At 47.7% G+C, this 19,499-nt stretch overlaps 2 protein-coding genes across 2 annotated transcripts in view; both read right to left on the reverse strand.

The window, feature by feature from the left end:
• Nucleotides 1-604, reverse strand: part of LOC139424243 (voltage-dependent P/Q-type calcium channel subunit alpha-1A-like) — a 2,339-nt gene extending 1,735 nt beyond the window's left edge. Inside the window, exon 1 of the mRNA XM_071175923.1 lies at nucleotides 587-604. Within this exon, the coding sequence (XP_071032024.1) occupies nucleotides 587-604 (18 nt within the window). The remainder of the gene's footprint in view (nucleotides 1-586) is intronic.
• Nucleotides 605-1,214: 610 nt separating this feature from the next.
• Nucleotides 1,215-19,499, reverse strand: part of LOC139424418 (voltage-dependent P/Q-type calcium channel subunit alpha-1A-like) — a 293,164-nt gene continuing 274,879 nt past the window's right edge. Inside the window, exons 46-52 of the mRNA XM_071176204.1 lie at nucleotides 17,072-17,207; nucleotides 13,818-13,937; nucleotides 9,691-9,708; nucleotides 7,822-7,860; nucleotides 5,762-5,984; nucleotides 3,665-3,921; nucleotides 1,215-2,383 (exon numbers count right to left, since the gene is read on the reverse strand). Of these exons, the coding sequence (XP_071032305.1) occupies nucleotides 1,571-2,383; nucleotides 3,665-3,921; nucleotides 5,762-5,984; nucleotides 7,822-7,860; nucleotides 9,691-9,708; nucleotides 13,818-13,937; nucleotides 17,072-17,207 (1,606 nt within the window). The 3' untranslated portion in view covers nucleotides 1,215-1,570. The remainder of the gene's footprint in view (nucleotides 2,384-3,664; nucleotides 3,922-5,761; nucleotides 5,985-7,821; nucleotides 7,861-9,690; nucleotides 9,709-13,817; nucleotides 13,938-17,071; nucleotides 17,208-19,499) is intronic.

Consider the following 19,499-nt stretch of genomic DNA (forward strand, 5'->3'; position numbering starts at 1 on the left):
GAGAGAGAGAGAGAGAGAGAGAGAGAGAGAGAGAGAGAGAGAGAGAGAGAGAGAGAGAGAGAGAGAGAGAGAGAGAGAGAGAGAGAGAGACAGAGTCAGAGAGAGAGAGAGAGAGAGAGAGAGAGAGTTAGAAAAAGAGAACTTCTTCAATCAAAACCTAAAATGTAAGTGTTCTATAAACCCAATATGCCCCCATATCCCCAACAGTAGATTTTCTCTCTAGGTATTTTTTTCATGCATCATAACGGATTAACAGAGGCTTGAGCGAACGCAACAGAAGAACCAAGCTCCAATGTCCAAGAAGAAGAACTAGAAGAAGAAGAAGTAATCGATAGAAGAAATACTGAAGAAATGGTCTTTTCCCTCCCTTCCCTTCTTTCTTTCCGCTCCTCCTCACATCATCTTCCTTCCCTGTACTTCGGCAGGATGGAGGAGAGAGGAAGGGGGGAGAGAAGATAGTGGGGGCAAACAAACTATGCCCCCTAAGGGTCCATAACTCTGCCCCCAGCCCCTCCCCTGTGGCCCCACCCACCGGAACAGGAAGTGATGTCACACTAGGCCCCACCCACCGGAAGTGAGGTCACACCAGGTCCGTCGTCAGCATTTCGTGAGTCTGTAACAGTAAACAGGAGATGATAAAACTCATCAAATATCAGCCAGCTCTGTCATTGGCTGGTTTTTGCAGTAGAGGCGGAGCTTCCTGGTTCTAGTCCGGTCCCTTTCAGGAAAGTTTAAGTTAAAGTGGTTGTTCTCCCTTTTTTTCTCCTCTTTTTTTTCAAAGTTTGTTTTTGTTTTCTGTTCTTTAGTCTTCAAGTTAGATTTTTCTGGAGGCATAGCTTGGCGTGTATAAGGATAGGGGGTCCTGGCATGGGTTTTCCTTGTTGTTGTTTTAAACATGTCCGTCTAGGTTAGACCAAGAGCAGTGTTAGCTAGCTAGCGTTTAGCTGTTAGCTCCTAACACTTATCAGGCTAGTAGAATAGAATGACAGAACAGCAAGAGCACCCAGGTTTAGCTTAACTTAACTAACCCACCTATCCCCTAAACAGTCTGGGAGAGGGGCTTTTATTTCCCATTCATTGGCCACTTGTAACTTAATATACATGCTCCTCCCTTCCTGTCATTCTTTTGTTCTTTCTTCCCTCTCCACACCTCCGTCAGCACCTCTCCACCATCCCTCGGTCTACTCCCCCCTGGGCACGCTGAGAACGTTGAGACAGAGGAGAAGAGGAGAGGTGCGTAGTTCTGCCTTATAGCTGTCTCTCTCTGTCATGTCTGCTCTGAGTTTAGAGTCTCACACACCCACACAGTGTGCCTCCTCTCCTCTAACCATCCCTCCATCCCTCATCATTCCATCCAAGTCTGAGTCTCAGGGGTGGAGGTAGAGAGATGGAGAGACTTCTCCCAAATTCTCCTCTCCTTCTTTCCTTTCCTCACCCCCTTCTGCATCCCTTTACCCTTCATTCAAGTCTGCATAACGAAGAACAGAGGACGGGGGAGACGGAGAGACTCCTCTCCTCCCTCCTTTTCCTCTCTTCCTCTCCTCCCTCGTTCTTCTGTTCCTTCGCTGTGCTAGCACCAGTCGTCCTCGTCCGTCTCGCTGTAGGGTTCGTGCAGTCCCTTCCGGGGGCCTCTGGGGCCTCCATGGGGGACCCGGTGATGAGGGGGGGACCGGTGGGGTGGTCCTCCTGGATTGGGGTGTTGATGTGGGGGCCCTCGCCGGTGCGGGGAGGGCGAAGACGAGCGGTAACCATTTGGGACTCGTCGGGGGTGAGTGGGAGCAAGTGGAGGTGGTGGGCCCACGCCGCCCCCGTGCCGGGCAGTCCTGGGGGAGCGTGGGTGCGGGTTGCCGTGCGGGTGGGGGTTGCCGTGCGGGTGGGGGTTGCCGTGGGGATGTGGGTTGCTGAGGCTCTGCTCGTAGGCGGGCGGCTCATGCTGGCGCTCGTACTCGCAGTCACGCTCATAGAATGGGCCACCCTCGTTCTCCAGACTATCCCCGGGAGGGGGACCGCTCCAGCGCCCGTGGCGGGGGGACCGGGGTGACCCATGGTGGGGCGGAGGTGAACGAGACCCCGACTGGTGTCGGGCCGATCTCGGAGACCCGTGCCTCGACCCTCCGTGCTCAAGCGGGGAAACGTGACGCGATGGCGGGCGGTGATATCCCCCTCCGTCGTGCTCTGGGGGGGAGAAGTGTCTGGGGGAGGGGGAGCGGAGTCGTCCAGGGGGACCTGCTCCGTAGGTGGGCTTGGGGTGTCGTATGGCTGGGGAGTAGGTGACGTGGGGGCGTGGCACAGCGGGGGTCTGGGGCAGCTGGCGGCGCCCGCGGCGGGGGGTGGAGGTACCGGACGTGGAGGGGACGGGGCTGCCGCTCACCGAGCTACTGCCCTACAGCAAATATGGCGACAAGGCAAATCAAAAAGCACCACAAAATTAACCAACCACAGCCAACCACAAAGGAACCACGACCACAACCACACCGACCAGAGAGAAAGAAAGAGAGAGGAGATAGAGAGAGGAGATAGAGACAAACAGACACAGAGCAAGACGGACAGAGAGATAAAGAGAGAGGAAGAGGGGGGATAGATATAGTTAGTTAGATAGACAGAGATAAAGAGAGAGGAGGAGGGGGATAGATATAGTTAGTTAGATAGACATAGATAAAGAGAGAGGAGGAGGGGGATATATTTTGTTAGATAAATAGATAGATAGATAGATAGATAGATAGATATAGGTAGATAGATAGACAGAGATAAAGATAGAGGAGTATGGGGATAGATATAGTTAGTTAGAGATAAAGAGAGAGGAGTAGGGGGATAGATATAGGTAGATAGATAGACAGAGATAAAGATAGAGGAGTATGGGGATAGATATAGTTAGTTAGAGATAAAGAGAGAGGAGTAGGGGGATAGATATAGGTAGATAGATAGACAGAGATAAAGAGAGAGGAGTAGGGGGATAGATATAGGTAGATAGATAGACAGAGATAAAGAGAGAGGAGTAGGGGGATAGATATAGGTAGATAGATAGACAGAGATAAAGAGAGAGGATTAGGGGGATAGATATAGGTAGATAGATAGACAGAGATAAGGAGAGAGTATTAGGGGGATAGATATAGGTAGATAGATAGACAGAGATAAGGAGAGAGTGGAAAGACAGCAACATTGAAAACCATAACAACCAAACCGCCAATGAGGCAAAAGAGCACACACACATTGAAGCCACGAGAGCCACATCAAGAAAAATGGACAGAGAGAGAAACAGTGACAAAGAAAGAAAGAAAAAGTAAAAGATAACAGAAAAAGAGAAATTGATATCTGTAAGTAGTGGTAGTTAACCAACAAGGCAGAACTCTAAATCAAAGATTAATGGTTAGATCACTCCAGCTGCTTCTCCATTGGTTAGTTTTCCATTTCCACCAATGGGATGAGGAGAAAGAACCATTATAATCCACCTGTTCTCCAGGGTGCTTGACGAAGGACTTCTTCCACTTCCCTGAGAAAGATATACTATAGAGAGGAATAACGGTGTGTGTGTGAGACTGTGTGTGTGTGAGGCCGTATACAGTATGTGCAGTCTATGTGTGTACTTCACATGCATTTGTGTGTGTATGTTTGTGTGTATATGCTTATGCTTCTCATCTCCCGTCCGTCGCTGTGTGGTGCCCACCTGTCTGTGGCCCCGTCCGTCGGGCCCCTCACTAGGAGAGCGGGACCAGTGTCTGTCCCCCCGGTCGTGGGGGTGTCTGTGGGTGAACTCTGGCCCGTGTCTGTCTGGCCCGAAGCGCCCCTCCTTCTCCATGGAGCCACCGTGGTGGTGGTGATGATGGTGGTGCCTGCGGTCTTTGGCTCGACCGCGTTCGCGTTCACGCTCTTTGGGGGGGAGTTCTCCAGACTGGGTGGTAGTGCTCAGGTCTGTGCCCAACCCTGCAAGAGAAGGGGGGGACATATTTTTTATGCCATAAAGTTTCTTCTGAAAGTCTACTTCCTTGAATTTCTCAAACCTCTGATGGAACTTGACCTTTCTATCTCAACCCTCTGATGGAACTTGACCCTTTCTATCTCAAACCTCTGATGGAACTGACCTTTCTATCTCAAACCTCTGATGGAACTTGACCTTTCTATCTCAAACCTCTGATGGAACTTGACCTTTCTATCTCAAACCTCTGATGGAACTTGACCTTTCTATCTCAAACCCTCTGATGGAACTTGACCTTTCTATCTCAACCTCTGATGGAACTTGACCTTTCTATCTCAAACCTCTGATGGAACTTGACCTTTCTATCTCAACCCTCTGATGGAACTTGACCTTTCTATCTCAAACCTCTGATGGAACTTGACCTTTCTATCTCTAACCTCTGATGGAACTTGACCTTTCTATCTCAACCCTCTGATGGAACTTGACCTTTCTATCTCAAACCTCTGATGGAACTTGACCTTTCTATCTCTCTGAAACCTCTGATGGAACTTGACCTTTCTATCTCAAACCTCTGATGGAACTTGACCTTTCTATCTCAAACCTCTGATGGAACTTGACCTTTCTATCTCAAACCTCTGATGGAACTTGACCTTTCTATCTCAAACCTCTGATGGAACTTGACCTTTCTATCTCAAACCTCTGATGGAACTTGACCTTTCTATCTCAAACCTCTGATGGAACTTGACCTTTCTATCTCAAACCTCTGATGGAACTTGACCTTTCTATCTCAAACCTCTGATGGAACTTGACTTTTCTATCTCAAACCTCTGATGGAACTTGACCTTTCTATCTCTAACCTCTGATGGAACTTGACCTTTCTATCTCAACCCTCTGATGGAACTTGACCTTTCTATCTCAAACCTCTGATGGAACTTGACCTTTCTATCTCTAAACCTCTGATGGAACTTGACCTTTCTATCTCAAACCTCTGATGGAACTTGACCTTTCTATCTCAAACCTCTGATGGAACTTGACCTTTCTATCTCAAACCTCTGATGGAACTTGACCTTTCTATCTCAAACCTCTGATGGAACTTGACCTTTCTATCTCAAACCTCTGATGGAACTTGACCTTTCTATCTCAAACCTCTGATGGAACTTGACTTTCTATCTCAAACCTCTGATGGAACTTGACCTTTCTATCTCTAACCTCTGATGGAACTTGACTTTTCTATCTCAAACCTCTGATGGAACTTGACCTTTCTATCTCAAACCTCTGATGGAACTTGACTTTTCTCTGAAAAGTTTCTCTAAACCTTTCTACTTTGTACCTTCCTTCCAAAAAGTTTATTTTGAAACTTTCCCTTCTGGTAGCTTTTACTTAATGTTAACGATATTTGCAAAATTCCCAGGTTTTCCAGAAATCCCGGTTGGAAGATTCAGGAGGGAACAAGCAGGAAATCCAGAATCCTCCAAACCATTGGGATAAAGACATTCTGATCTAGGATCAGCACCCCCCGTTCATTTTATTTTGTTCATTATGATCTGAAAGGCAAAACTGATTCTAGATTAGCACTCCTACTCTGAGACACTTTGTGAATACTGGCCTTGGTCAATGGGAAACTCAAAGTTTCAAAGCATCTCTCTCACCTGTGTCTGTGTCCGTCCGTCTATCTGGTAAGGGACCTCTGTAAGTGTGTTTGTTTGTGTGTATGTGTGTGTGTGTGTGTGTGTGTGTGTGTGTATGTGTGTGTGTGTGTGTGTGTGTGTGTGTGTGTGTGTGTATGTGTGTGTATGTGTGTGTGTGTGTGTGATGTGCATGTGTCTCTCCTCTCTTCATCTCTCTCACCTGTGTCTGCGTCTGTGTATCTGGTAAGGGACCTCTGAGAGGTGCGGTGGCTCCTGTCCCTCCTGTCCCTGCGTTGTCCCCCTCCTGCTCCCCCACCGTGCCTGCCCTCTCCTTCTACCCTCTCCAGGCTGTAGTCATCCAGCCTCACCCCCCTCTCCCTGCCAGAACGCCCGTGGACCAGAGAGGAAGTGGACCGACGCATGGGGCTGGTGTCTGTTATGGTCTGGAGAAAGGAGAGGGAGAGGGAGAGGGAGAGGGAGAGGGAGAGGGAGAGGGAGAGGAGAGGAGAGGAGAGGAGAGGAGAGGAGAGGAGAGGAGAGGAGAGAAAGCAAGATGTAGAACGGGAGAAGAGAGATGGAAATGAGAGAAGAGAGATGGAAGAGAAAGAAGAGAGAGTGGGAGAGAGAATGAGAGAACGGGCAGAAAATAAGAAAGTCAAACTGTTTAAAACTCACTCTGTACAGGAATATGTAGTGGTGGTAGTGTGTAGTGTGAGAGTGTCTGCTTGTGTTAATGCACTTGTCTGTGTGGGAGTGTGTGTAGGAGTGTCTGTGTCGGAGTGTCTGTGTGGGAGAGTCTGTGTGGGGGAGTCTGTGTGGGAGATTCTGTGTGGGAGTGTCTGTGTCGGAGAGTCTGTGTCGGAGAGTCTGTGTCGGAGAGTCTGTGTCGGAGAGTCTGTGTCGGAGTGTCTGTGTGGGAGAGTCTCTGCGGGAGTGTCTGTGTCGGAGAGTCTGTGTGGGAGAGTCTGTGTCGGAGTGTCTGTGTGGGAGAGTCTGTGTGGGAGAGTCTGTGTCGGAGAGTCTGTGAGGGAGAGTCTGTGTGGGAGAGTCTCTGCGGGAGTGTCTGTGTCGGAGAGTCTGTGTGGGAGAGTCTGTGTGGGAGAGTTTGTGTGGGAGAGTCTGTGTGGGAGAGTCTGTGTGGGAGAGTACACCATCCCAAAAGATCCCTCTATCAGCCAGACCTCACTAAACCCACAACGCCAAGCACATCCAACTACAATACCATGCTTCCCTACTATGAGAGAGAGATAAAGGGCAAAATGACAGAAGAGAGAGAGAGAACAAGCATAGACCATGCCTCACATGCATCCAATGGCACGTACGCAGAAGCATGTATTCACCCTGAATGATATCTCTTAGAGATCGTAGCAGCGTTCAACACCGACACCCACAGTCACACTATCTACCAGCATGAAGAACACCTTTATCAGCAGGCAGACCTAGGAGCTGACCTCTTCAAGTCATTCAGGTCTACAAGTCCCTCGGTCATGTAATGAGGAAACCAGACCAGACAAGCCCGATGAGTATATGGACAAGCCATGCGCACTCCTCAAGTAGCTGGACATTCAACTCACACGCAGAAATACACACACCCACTGAGCTCACAAGCTGCATTCTGTTGTTCAGACTGGGTCCATATGTAGCTTAGGCATATCATGTGCAGTAACCAGACACTCACACACACAACTGGCTTCCAAAGAGCGTCCAATATCCAATATGGTATACCATGCACGGTGTGACTGACATGACATGCCAAGACTATGTTTATGTATTGGTCAACAACTTCCGTCTAGCGATATCATGCTTCAACATTCGCTGTCGACCCAGAGGCAATGCAAAGAGGCAATCGCAAACTCAAACATACAAAGACAGCAGACAGACAGACAGAAAGACAAGCAGACCCTCCTTCTAGACCATGTGGACCAACACTGCAACACAGGCATACAGGACAGAGGGTGGGGGGGGGGGGGGGGGGGGGGGGCAGCACAAAACATTACTGGGACAAAAGGATCAGAGAGAGAGAGGAGAGTACAGGAGAACATAGAAACAAGATGAAAGACAGATGGGAAAACACAGAGAGAAAGAGAGAGGGCGAGGGAGGTGGATTTTTTTTAAGCTAGAGAAAGACAGAGATAGAGAGATAGAGAGATAGTGGGAGAGACAGGGGTACATTAAAAAAGAGAGATTGGGGTACATTAAAAAAGAGAGAGTGATAGAGAGAGAAATAAAATGAATGGAAGATAGATAAAGAGACAGAGAGGGAGAGACAGGGGTACATACACTGAGGTGGTTATGTCCACGAGGCCTGTGTCGTCTCCGCTGTAGTCAGACAGGCACACAAAGAGAAGAGGAGCAGAGAGCCACACACACAGTCATGAAGCCACAGAGAGGAAAGGAAGGCAGGGAAAGGAGAGGAGAGGGAGAGGAGAAGAAGGGAGAGGATAGGAAGAGAGAGGATAGGAAGAGTGAGAAGTGGGAGGGAGAGAAGAGGAAGGGAGAGAAGAAGAAGGGAGAGGAGAGGAAGGGAGAGGAAAGGAGAAGAGAAGAAGGGAGAGGAGAGGAAAGGAGAGGAAGGGAGAGGAAAGGAGAAGAGAAGAAGGGAGCGGAGAAGAAGGGAGAGGAGAGGAAGGGAGAGGAGAGGAAGGGAGAGGAGAGGAAAGGAGAGGAGAGGAAGGGAGAGGAAAGGAGAGGAGAAGAAGGGAGCGGAGAAGAAGGGAGAGGAGAGGAAGGGAGAGGAGAGGAAGGGAGAGGAAAGGAGAAGAGAAGAAGGGAGCGGAGAAGAAGGGAGAGGAGAGGAAGGGAGAGGAGAGGAAGGGAGAGGAGAGGAAGGGAGAGGAGAAGAAAGGAGAGGAGAGGAAGGGAGAGGAGAGGAAGGGAGAGGAGAGGAAAGGAGAAGAGAAGAAGGGAGCGGAGAAGAAGGGAGAGGAGAGGAAGGGAGAGGAGAGGAAGGGAGAGGAGAGGAAAGGAGAGGAGAGGAAGGGAAAGGAGAGGAGAGGAAAGGGGAGGAGAGGAAGGGAGAGGAGAGGAGAAGAAGGGAGAGAAGAAGGGAGAGGAGAGGAAGGGAGAGAAGAAGGGAGAGGAGAGGAGAGGAGAAGAAGGGAGAGGAGAGGAAGGGAGAGAAGAAGGGAGAGGAGAGGAGAGGAGAAGAAGGGAGAGGAGAGGAAGAGAGCGGAGAAGAAGGGAACGGAGAGGACGGGAGAGGAAGGAAGAAGAGAGGAGAGGAAGGGAGAGGAGAAGAAAGGAGAGGAGAGGAAGGGAGAGGAGAGGACGGGAGAGGAGAGGAAAGGAGAAGAGAAGAAGGGAGCGGAGAAGAAGGGAGAGGAGAGGAAGGGAGAGGAGAGGAAGGGAGAGGAGAGGAAGGGAGAGGAGAGGAAAGGAGAGGAGAGGAAGGGACAGGAGAGGAGAGGAAAGGGGAGGAGAGGAAGGGAGAGGAGAGGAGAAGAAGGGAGAGAAGAAGGGAGAGGAGAGGAAGGGAGAGAAGAAGGGAGAGGAGAGGAGAGGAGAAGAAGGGAGAGGAGAGGAAGGGAGAGAAGAAGGGAGAGGAGAGGAGAAGAAGGGAGAGGAGAGGAAGAGAGCGGAGAAGAAGGGAGCGGAGAGGACGGGAGAGGAAGGAAGAAGAGAGGAGGAAGGGAGAGACAAAAACAAAGGGAGAGACAAAAACAAACAGCACCGGAGGACAGAGCCATTGGACACAGCATAGCCACCAAGACCCAGGGAGCGAGAGGGATGGAGAGAGGAAGGGGGAGTGAAGGATGAGGGGAAAGGGATGAGTGGGGAGGAGGAAAGGGTTGGTATAGAAAGAGAGGTGGGGTTGGTATGGGAGAGAGGAATGAGGGGGAGGGATGGGAAACGGAGGACGAAGGGAAGGTAAAAAAGTTGGGAAGGAGGTAGAGAAAGAACATGATGAGGAAAGGAGAGAAGGGAGGATGAGACAGAGGGCAGGGAGGTTAAAAGGAAGAAGAGAAGAGAGCAGAACAATAGAGAGATCGAGTTAATTGGTGAAGGGCCAACGAGCACACACAAGAGAGAGGAGGGTGAGAGAGAGAGAGAGAGAGAGAGAGAGAGAGAGAGAGAGAGAGAGAGAGAGAGGAGAGGAAAAGAAAGACAATAAAAAACGTTGCTCACTGACACGCACACACGCACACTTACCGCAGCATCGTGTACACTCTGTAGGGCAGAGCAGTGTTAGACACAGTCAGTGAGGAGAGCACAGGTGGTGGTGTTTCATACTATACAGCCTATAGGCTATTAGCTAGCGTTCCAAATGGCACCCTAATCTCTGCAAAATGCATTACTGTTGACCAGAGCCCGACAGTACGGGATCTGGTCAAAAGTAGTGCACTACAAAGGGAATAGGGTGCCATGTGGTCTTATCCTACCACACTACCGATGCCACACTAAAGCTTTTCAGATACAGTTTAACACAACATATTCCACTACTAAACACTACTACGCTTCTATGCTACACACACACACACACACACACACACACACACTCCTCTTAGTGTGTGTGTGTTTCTCTCTTACACCCATATACTCGGTCATACACCAGACAACACACTGCTACAGTCTTACAGTAACCAACAGACAACACACTGCTACAGTCTTACAGTAACCAACAGACAACACACTGCTACAGTCTTACAGTAACCAACAGACTTGGTGACACCAGACAACACACTGCTACAGTCTTACAGTAACCAACAGACAACACACTGCTACAGTCTTACAGTAACCAACAGACAACACACTGCTACAGTCTTACAGTAACCAACAGACAACACACTGCTACAGTCTTACAGTAACCAACCGACTTGGTGACACCAGACAACACACTGCTACAGTCTTACAGTAACCAACAGACAACACACTGCTACAGTCTTACAGTAACCAACAGACTTGATGACACCAGACAACACACTGCTACAGTCTTACAGTAACCAACAGACTTGATGACACCAGACAACACACTGCTACAGTCTTACAGTAACCAACAGACAACACACTGCTACAGTCTTACAGTAACCAACAGACTTGATGACACCAGACAACACACTGCTACAGTCTTACAGTAACCAACAGACAACACACTGCTACACACTGCTACAGTAACCAACAGACTTGATGACACCAGACAACACACTGCTACAGTCTTACAGTAACCAACAGACAACACACTGCTACAGTCTTACAGTAACCAACATACTTGGTGACACCAGACAACACACTGCTACAGTCTTACAGTAACCAACAGACAACACACTGCTACAGTCTTACAGTAACCAACAGACTTGATGACACCAGACAACACACTGCTACAGTCTTACAGTAACCAACAGACTTGATGACACCAGACAACACACTGCTACAGTCTTACAGTAACCAACAGACAACACACTGCTACAGTCTTACAGTAACCAACAGACAACACACTGCTACAGTCTTACAGTAACCAACAGACTTGGTGACACCAGACAACACACTGCTACAGTCTTACAGTAACCAACAGACAACACACTGCTACAGTCTTACAGTAACCAACAGACTTGATGACACCAGACAACACACTGCTACAGTCTTACAGTAACCAACAGACTTGATGACACCAGACAACACACTGCTACAGTCTTACAGTAACCAACAGACTTGATGACACCAGACAACACACTGCTACAGTCTTACAGTAACCACCAGACAACACACTGCTACAGTCTTACAGTAACCAACAGACAACACACTGCTACAGTCTTACAGTAACCAACAGACAACACACTGCTACAGTCTTACAGTAACCAACAGACTTGCTACAGACAGTAACCAACAGACAACACACTGCTACAGTCTTACAGTAACCAACCAGACAACACACTGCTACAGTCTTACAGTAACCAACAGACAACACACTGCTACAGTCCAACAGACAACACACTGCTACAGTAACCAACAGACAACACACTGCTACAGTCTTACAGTAACCAACAGACAACACACTGCTACAGTCTTACAGTAACCAACAGACTCGATGACACCAGACAACACACTGCTACAGTCTTACAGTAACCAACAGACAACACACTGCTACAGTCTTACAGTAACCAACAGACAACACACTGCTACAGTCTTACAGTAACCAACAGACAACACACTGCTACAGTCTTACAGTAACCAACAGACTTGATGACACCAGACAACACACTGCTACAGTCTTACAGTAACCAACAGACAACACACTGCTACAGTCTTACAGTAACCAACAGACAACACACTGCTACAGTCTTACAGTAACCAATAGACAACACACTGCTACAGTCTTACAGTAACCAACAGACTTGATGACACCAGACAACACACTGCTACAGTCTTACAGTAACCAACAGACTTGATGACACCAGACAACACACTGCTACAGTCTTACAGTAACCAACAGACATCACACTGCTACAGTCTTACAGTAACCAACAGACAACACACTGCTACAGTCTTACAGTAACCAACAGACTTGATGACACCAGACAACACACTGCTACAGTCTTACAGTAACCAACAGACAACACACTGCTACAGTCTTACAGTAACCAACAGACAACACACTGCTACAGTCTTACAGTAACCAACAGACAACACACTGCTACAGTCTTACAGTAACCAACAGACTTGATGACACCAGACCAGAGTGAGAGTACATGGTTTGATGCCAGTGTGTGTGTGTGTGTGTGTGTGTGTGTGTGTGTGTGTGTGTGTGTGTGTGTGTGTGTGTGTGTGTGTGTGTGTGTGTGTGTGTGTGTGTGCATGCCAGTGTGTGTGTTTTTGCAGCCAGATTCTGTCCTGGGGATTGTGGGACATTTTGGTGAAAGCTTTTCTTGAAATACACAGATGTTTGAGGTAAAATAGGTACCACCTGTATTGTCCTTCTCAGTTCACACCCTCTCCCAACAAACCAAGACCTCTGGCCACAGCAGACAGCAGACAGACACACCAAGGCTACTATGGGAATGAGCATGGATAGGATGGATGTAATGGGGATGCACACCAGGGGAAGGAGGGAGAAGGGGAGGGAGGATGTGAGATGAGGAGGGCTAGGCAAGTTTGTGCTTTGTGGATGAAAGACGTATCCAGACTCTGTTACCCATTATTTCCATGCTAATATTTCATTCTTTAAAGCAACAAGATCTCACTTTTTGACCAATTTGATTTCAGATTCAGTTTATCCACGTTTCTCAAAACGTCAAATTTCCAAGTTGGTCCAAACGTTACATTTCTAATTTGTTTTTGACACGGTTGATGGGTAGAGCCTCCTGGCAAGGCGCCTTGCATCTGGTTAAATGTAGGCATTCATTTTGAATGGTTAAGTGTTTGGGATAGGGTTCAACATTTTAAAAAATTGTGTCTAGCAATGGGATTGAAAATGTGACCCTCAACCCATCCCCAACACCCAAGCCTACTTATTGGTAACCCTAGTGGCAGGTTTTGAAGGCATCTCCCAACGTCCTTAGGAAATGGATGGGCGTTCAATTTCAAAGTGACCTGGCTGTTTATAATTTTACAACAAACATCGAATACTGTTTTCTCCCCTCTGACATCATTGCGATAGAAGAGGGCAAAATGTACTGGAATTTTTGCTGCACTCCTCAGCTCGGCAACAAAATCAATAACAATGGACAATGGGGCTGTTTCCCCCTACTGTGGATTTCATCTTTCAGTTAGCATTAGCATATCTCCATGCTAATATTTTATTATTGAAGTTAGCATTAGCATATCTCCATACTAATATTTAATTATTTAAGTTAGCGTTAGCATGCGTCACACTGTTATCACCACCCTGTTAATAAGAGTGTAAGGAAACTAGTTTTAAAGTGATACATCAAATGTTTCTAAGACATATCACTTTACCAGTAGTAGTCTTAACAAACAAGGGCTTGACACACACACACACACACACACACACACACACACACTTTAACGCACAAATACATTTTTAAAATGTATTATTATGTTTCTAGTTGTATTGTTTGTATATTGTTGTATTTTAAATGTGTGTGTCTGTCCTTGTCTATCCGTGTATCAGTGTTTTGTTACTTGTCATGTTTACTGTTTTTGTGGACCCCAGGAAGAACAGCTGCTAATGGGGATCCAAATAGACAAAAATAAACAAACACAGGTCAGAGTGGATAGTCAGAGCGAGGAAAAGGAGGAGGAGGACGGAGGGGAAAGAGTGCAGGGATGAGGAGGAGGAATGGAGGGTTTATGATGATGATGATGGGGATGAAGGTGCTCACTTGGTTGTCGTCTGAGAGGCGGGGCATGGAGATGGTCCGACCATGCCTGTCCATTCGCATTGGGTGACAGGGCTCAGTTTCCGAGTACCCGTCCCGCCCCATCTTTCTCATCTCTAGCGTCTGCAAGAAAGAGACCAGAGGGTGTGTGACCACTGCCGACTAGGGGCAGGAGTCTCAGAGACAGGGGTCTTTTGATAGGACTAGAATGAGTGTATCGTAAGTGATTCTATAATTGTTTATAATTCTATGCTTTTGAACTATTCTATAGTTAGTTGTGTAGTTCTTATTCAATATATTGTCTTGTCTCCACCGGCCAACTTGGCTGTGAAGTAGCTATAAAATAAGGAAGCCTCTCTATTGTCTGTTTATCTGGTCCTTCAACGGGCTGCAGGGAGCAGTATGTAGACATTTCTTCCCACAGAACCATAGATACTGTAGCAGCGTTCATGTACAGATAATTCGAAAAGTATTCGGACCCCTTAACTTTTTACATTTTTGAAAATTTGACATTTTACCCCCCTTTTCTCCCCAATTTCGTGGTATCCAATTGTTAGTAGTTACTATCTTGTCTCATCGCTACAACTCCCGTACGGGCTCGGGAGAGACGAAGGTCAAAAGCCATGCGTCCTCTGAAACACAACCCAACCAAGCCACACTGCTTCTTAACACAGCGCGCATCCAACCCGGAAGCCAGCCGCACCAATGTGTCGGAGGAAACACCGTGCACCTGGCGACCTTGGTTAGCGTGCACTGCGCCCGGCCCACCACAGGACTCGCTAGTGCGCGATGAGACAAGGATATCCCTACCGGTCAAACTCTCCCTAACCCGGACGACGCTAGGCCAATTGTGCGTCGCCCCATGGACCTCCCGGTCGCGGCCGGCATCGACCGGGAGGCACTGCGTCACCGGAGGCTCCCGGACCCCTAAAATAGATTTTAAAAATTGTATCCACACCAATCGACACACAATACCCCATAATGACAAAGCAAAAACAGGTTTCTATACATTTTAGCAAATGTATTAAAAAATATATTTTAAAAATACAGAAATACCTCATTTAAATAAGTATTTAGACCCTTTGCTATGAGACTCTAAATGGAGCTCAGGTGTCTCCTATTTCAATTGATCATCCTTGAGATGTTTCTACAACTTGATTGGAGTCCACCTGTGGTAAATTCAATTGATTGGAAATGATTTGGAAAGGCACACACCTGTCTATATAAGGTCCCACAGTTCACAGTGCATGTCAGAGCAAAAACAAGCCATGAGGTCAAAGGAATTGTCCGTAGATCTCCGAGACAGGATTGTGTCGAGGCACAGATCTGGGGAAAGGTACCAAAACATTTCTGCACCATTGAAGGTCCCCAAGAACACAGTGGCCTCCATCAGTCATAAATGGAAGAAGTTTGAAACCACCAAGACTCTTCCTAGAGCTGGTCACACGGACAAACGGAGCGATCGGTGGAGAAGGGCCTTGGTCAGGGAGGTGACCGAGAACCCGATGTTCACTCTGACAGAGCTCCAGAGTTCCTCTGTGGAGATGGGAGAACTTTCCAGAAGGACAACCATCTCTCTAGCACTCCACCAATCAGGCCTTTATGGTAGAGTGACCAGACGGAAGCCACTCCTCAGTAAAAGGCACATTACAGCCTGCTTGGAGTTTGCCAAAAGACATCTAAAGACTCTCAGACCATGAGAAACAAGATCTGGTCTGATGAAACCAAGATTTAACTTTTTGGCCTGAATGCCAAGCGTCACATCTAGAGGAAACCTGGCACCATCCCTACGGTGAAGCATGGTGGTGGCAGCATCATGCTGTGGGGAGGTTTTCCAGCGGCAGGGACTGGGAGACTAGTCAGGATCGAGGGAAAGATGAACGGAGCAGTACAGAGAGACCCTTGATGAAAACCTGCTCCACAGTGCTCAGAACCTCAGACTGGGGGAAGGTTCACCTTCCAACAGGACAACGACACCAAAGCACACATCCAAGTCAACGCAGGTGTGGCTTCGGGAAAAGTCTCTGAATGTCCTTGAGTGGCCCAGCCAGAGCCCGGAATTGAACCCGATCAAACATCTCTGGAGAGACCTAAAAATAGCTGTGCAGCGAAGCTCCCCATCCAACCTGAAAGAGCTTGAGAGGATCTGCAGAGAAGAATGGGAGACACTCCCCAAATACAGGTGTGCCAAGCTTGTAGCATCATACCCAAGAAGACTCAAGGCTGTAATCGCTGCCAAAGGTGCTTCAACAAAGTACTGAGTAAAGGGTCTGAATACTTATGTGATATTTCCGGGGTTTATTTATTTATACATTTGTCATTATTGGATATTGTGTGTAGATCAATGAAGGGGGAAAAAACTTTTTTAACAATTTTAGAATAAGGCTGTAACGTAACAACATGTGTAAAAAGTCAAGAGGTCAGAATACTTTCCTGAATACTGTCTCTCTATGTTTTTACACACAACACACAAAACATGCATATCTATGGTTCTTCACTAATTTGACTGAGAGAGATGAGACCAGGGTGGGCTTGGCACAGTCCAACAGGGAGAGAGAGTGGGGGGAGCCCATCTACCACCCACCTGTAGGCCCAAGACTTGGTTTGAGCCAGGGGGCAGTGAGGATGGGCCATGAGATGGCATGAGAGTGTTGGAGAGAGACGCGAGAGAGTGAGAGAGGACAGAAAGAGAGTGTGTCAGTAAGGGGTGGGAGGTTGAACATAGTTACTTCACTGAGTGAAACGTAGAAAGAGAGAGAGATAGATTGAAGAGGAGGACCTTGAGTGGGACGACACAAACAGTCCAGAAGTTGACTCAGAGCAGCACAGCTGAGAGGGGTGGAATATTGTCCATCTCTTGACCAATCAAGGCCTTCTCAGTGAATCATCAGGATAAATATAGGTTGAGTAGCAGTATCAACAGTCTGTCATTTCCTTCTACCAGTTAGGAATAAGGATGTAATATATACAGAGGGAATGACATTCTCCAGAAAAGGATCATGTTGTCAACAATTTACCGGAATATAAGCTTTACAGATATCTTTAAAACACACGCCAATCCTGCATTGTATGACTAAGTTATCATTTAGTGTAGAGTATATGACATCATCATGTTTACTCCTATAGGACACAATGGAACAACTGTTGGCCTATACACTAACAGCCACTGTATTGTCCCAAAACCTCAATAGAATCACAGTTGTGCCCCAGTTTGTGCAGTTACTGCGTGTGTTTGTTATATGTTTGTGCTGCGTTACCTGGGGGTTGTGTCTGTTGTCATGGAGATGGTCGGGGTAGGGTCTCTCTGGGCTCCAGTTGCCCGTCTTGTTAAACATCTCCTGAGCTTTAGCTGTCACCCACGACTGGCTCTCTGTCATCCCACCCTCTGGAGGTCTGGTACACACACACACACACACACACACACACACACACACACACACACACACACACACACACACACACACACACACACACACACACACACACAAGCACACACACACACAAGCACACACATGCACACACACACGCGCATACACACACACACACACCCAAGCACTCGCACACACACACACACACACACACACACACACACACACACACACACACACACACACACACACACACACACACAAGCACTCGCACACACACACACACACACGCACACACACGCACACACACTCACATGCACACAAGCACTCGCACACACACACACACCACACACACACAGACAAGCACCCGCACACACACACACACACACACACAAGCATTCGCATACACACACACTCGTGTACACACACTCGCACACACACACACACAAACACACACACACACACACTCGCACACACACACATACACACTCGCACACACACACACACACACACACACACACACACACACACACACACACACACACACACACACACACACACACACGCACAAATGCAGACACGGAGGAGGATGTTAGTGGCTTATATACTGTATACGCACAAACGCAAACCCAGATATGTATGCACACACTCATGAACACACACACACACACACGTCAAATACACACACCTACTCAGTCACACGCCTATGCAAACATGCATAGGTATACATGCATATGTATGTTTGCGAATACATACAGTCACACACATACAGACTAAAACACACACTCAAATAAAACCACACTATCTCTTCAATAATTACAAATACAATACAAACACACACAGACACAAGTCTGACGGCACCAGAGAAATAAGGACACAGAGACACAGAGACGGAAGACAGAGAGACACACAGAGAAGGAGACAGAGAGACACACAGAGGAGGAAGACAGAGAGACACACAGAGAAGGAAGACAGAGAGACACACAGAGAAGGAGACAGAGAGACACACAGAGAAGGAAGACAGAGAGACACACAGAGAAGGAAGACAGAGAGACACACAGAGAAGGAGACAGAGAGACACACAGAGAAGGAGACAGAGAGACACACAGAGAAGGAAGACAGAGAGACACACAGAGAAGAAGACAGAGAGACACACAGAGAAGGAAGACAGAGAGACACACAGAGAAGGAGACAGAGAGACACACAGAGAAGGAGGAAGACAGAGAGACACACAGAGAAGGAGACAGAAGACAGAGAGACACACAGAGAAGGAAGACAGAGAGACACACAGAGAAGGAAGACAGAGAGACACACAGAGAAGGAAGACAGAGAGACACACAGAGAAGGAGACAGAAGACAGAGAGACACACAGAGAAGGAAGACAGAGAGACACACAGAGAAGGAGACAGAGAGACACACAGAGAAGGAAGACAGAGAGACACACAGAGAAGGAAGACAGAGAGACACACAGAGAAGGAAGACAGAGAGACACACAGAGAAGGAGACAGAGAGACACACAGAGAAGGAAGACAGAGAGACACACAGAGAAGGAAGACAGAGAGACACACAGAGAAGGAAGACAGAGAGACAGAGAGAAGGAAGACAGAGAGACACACAGAGAAGGAGACAGAGAGACAGAGACACACAGAGAAGGAAGACAGAGAGACACACAGAGAAGGAGACAGAAGAGACACACAGAGAAGGAGACAGAAGACAGAGACACACAGAGAAGGAGACAGACAGAGAGACACACAGAGAAGGAAGACAGAGAGACACACAGAGACAGAGAGACACACAGAGAAGGAGACAGAAGACAGAGAGACACACAGAGAAGGAGACAGAAGACAGAGACACACAGAGAAGGAAGACAGAGAGACAGAGAGACACACAGAGAAGGAAGACAGAGAGACACACAGAGAAGGAGACAGAAGACACAGAGACACACAGAGAAGGAAGACAGAGAGACACACAAAGAATGAGACAGAGAGACACACAGAGAAGGAAGACAGAGAGACACACAGAGAAGGAAGACAGAGAGACACACAGAGAAGGAAGACAGAGAGACACACAGAGAAGGAAGACAGAGAGACACACAGAGAAGAAGACAGAGAGACACACAGAGGAGACAGAAGACAGAGAGACACACAGAGAAGGAAGACAGAGAGACAGAGAGAAGGAGACAGAAGACAGAGAGACACACAGAGAAGGAAGACAGAGAGACAGAGACACACAGAGAAGGAAGACAGAGAGACAGAGACACACAGAGAAGGAGACAGAAGACAGAGACACACAGAGAAGGAAGACAGAGAGACAGAGA

Source organism: Oncorhynchus clarkii, chromosome 13, assembly GCF_045791955.1.
Source record: "Oncorhynchus clarkii lewisi isolate Uvic-CL-2024 chromosome 13, UVic_Ocla_1.0, whole genome shotgun sequence".
Lineage (NCBI taxonomy): Eukaryota > Metazoa > Chordata > Actinopteri > Salmoniformes > Salmonidae > Oncorhynchus > Oncorhynchus clarkii.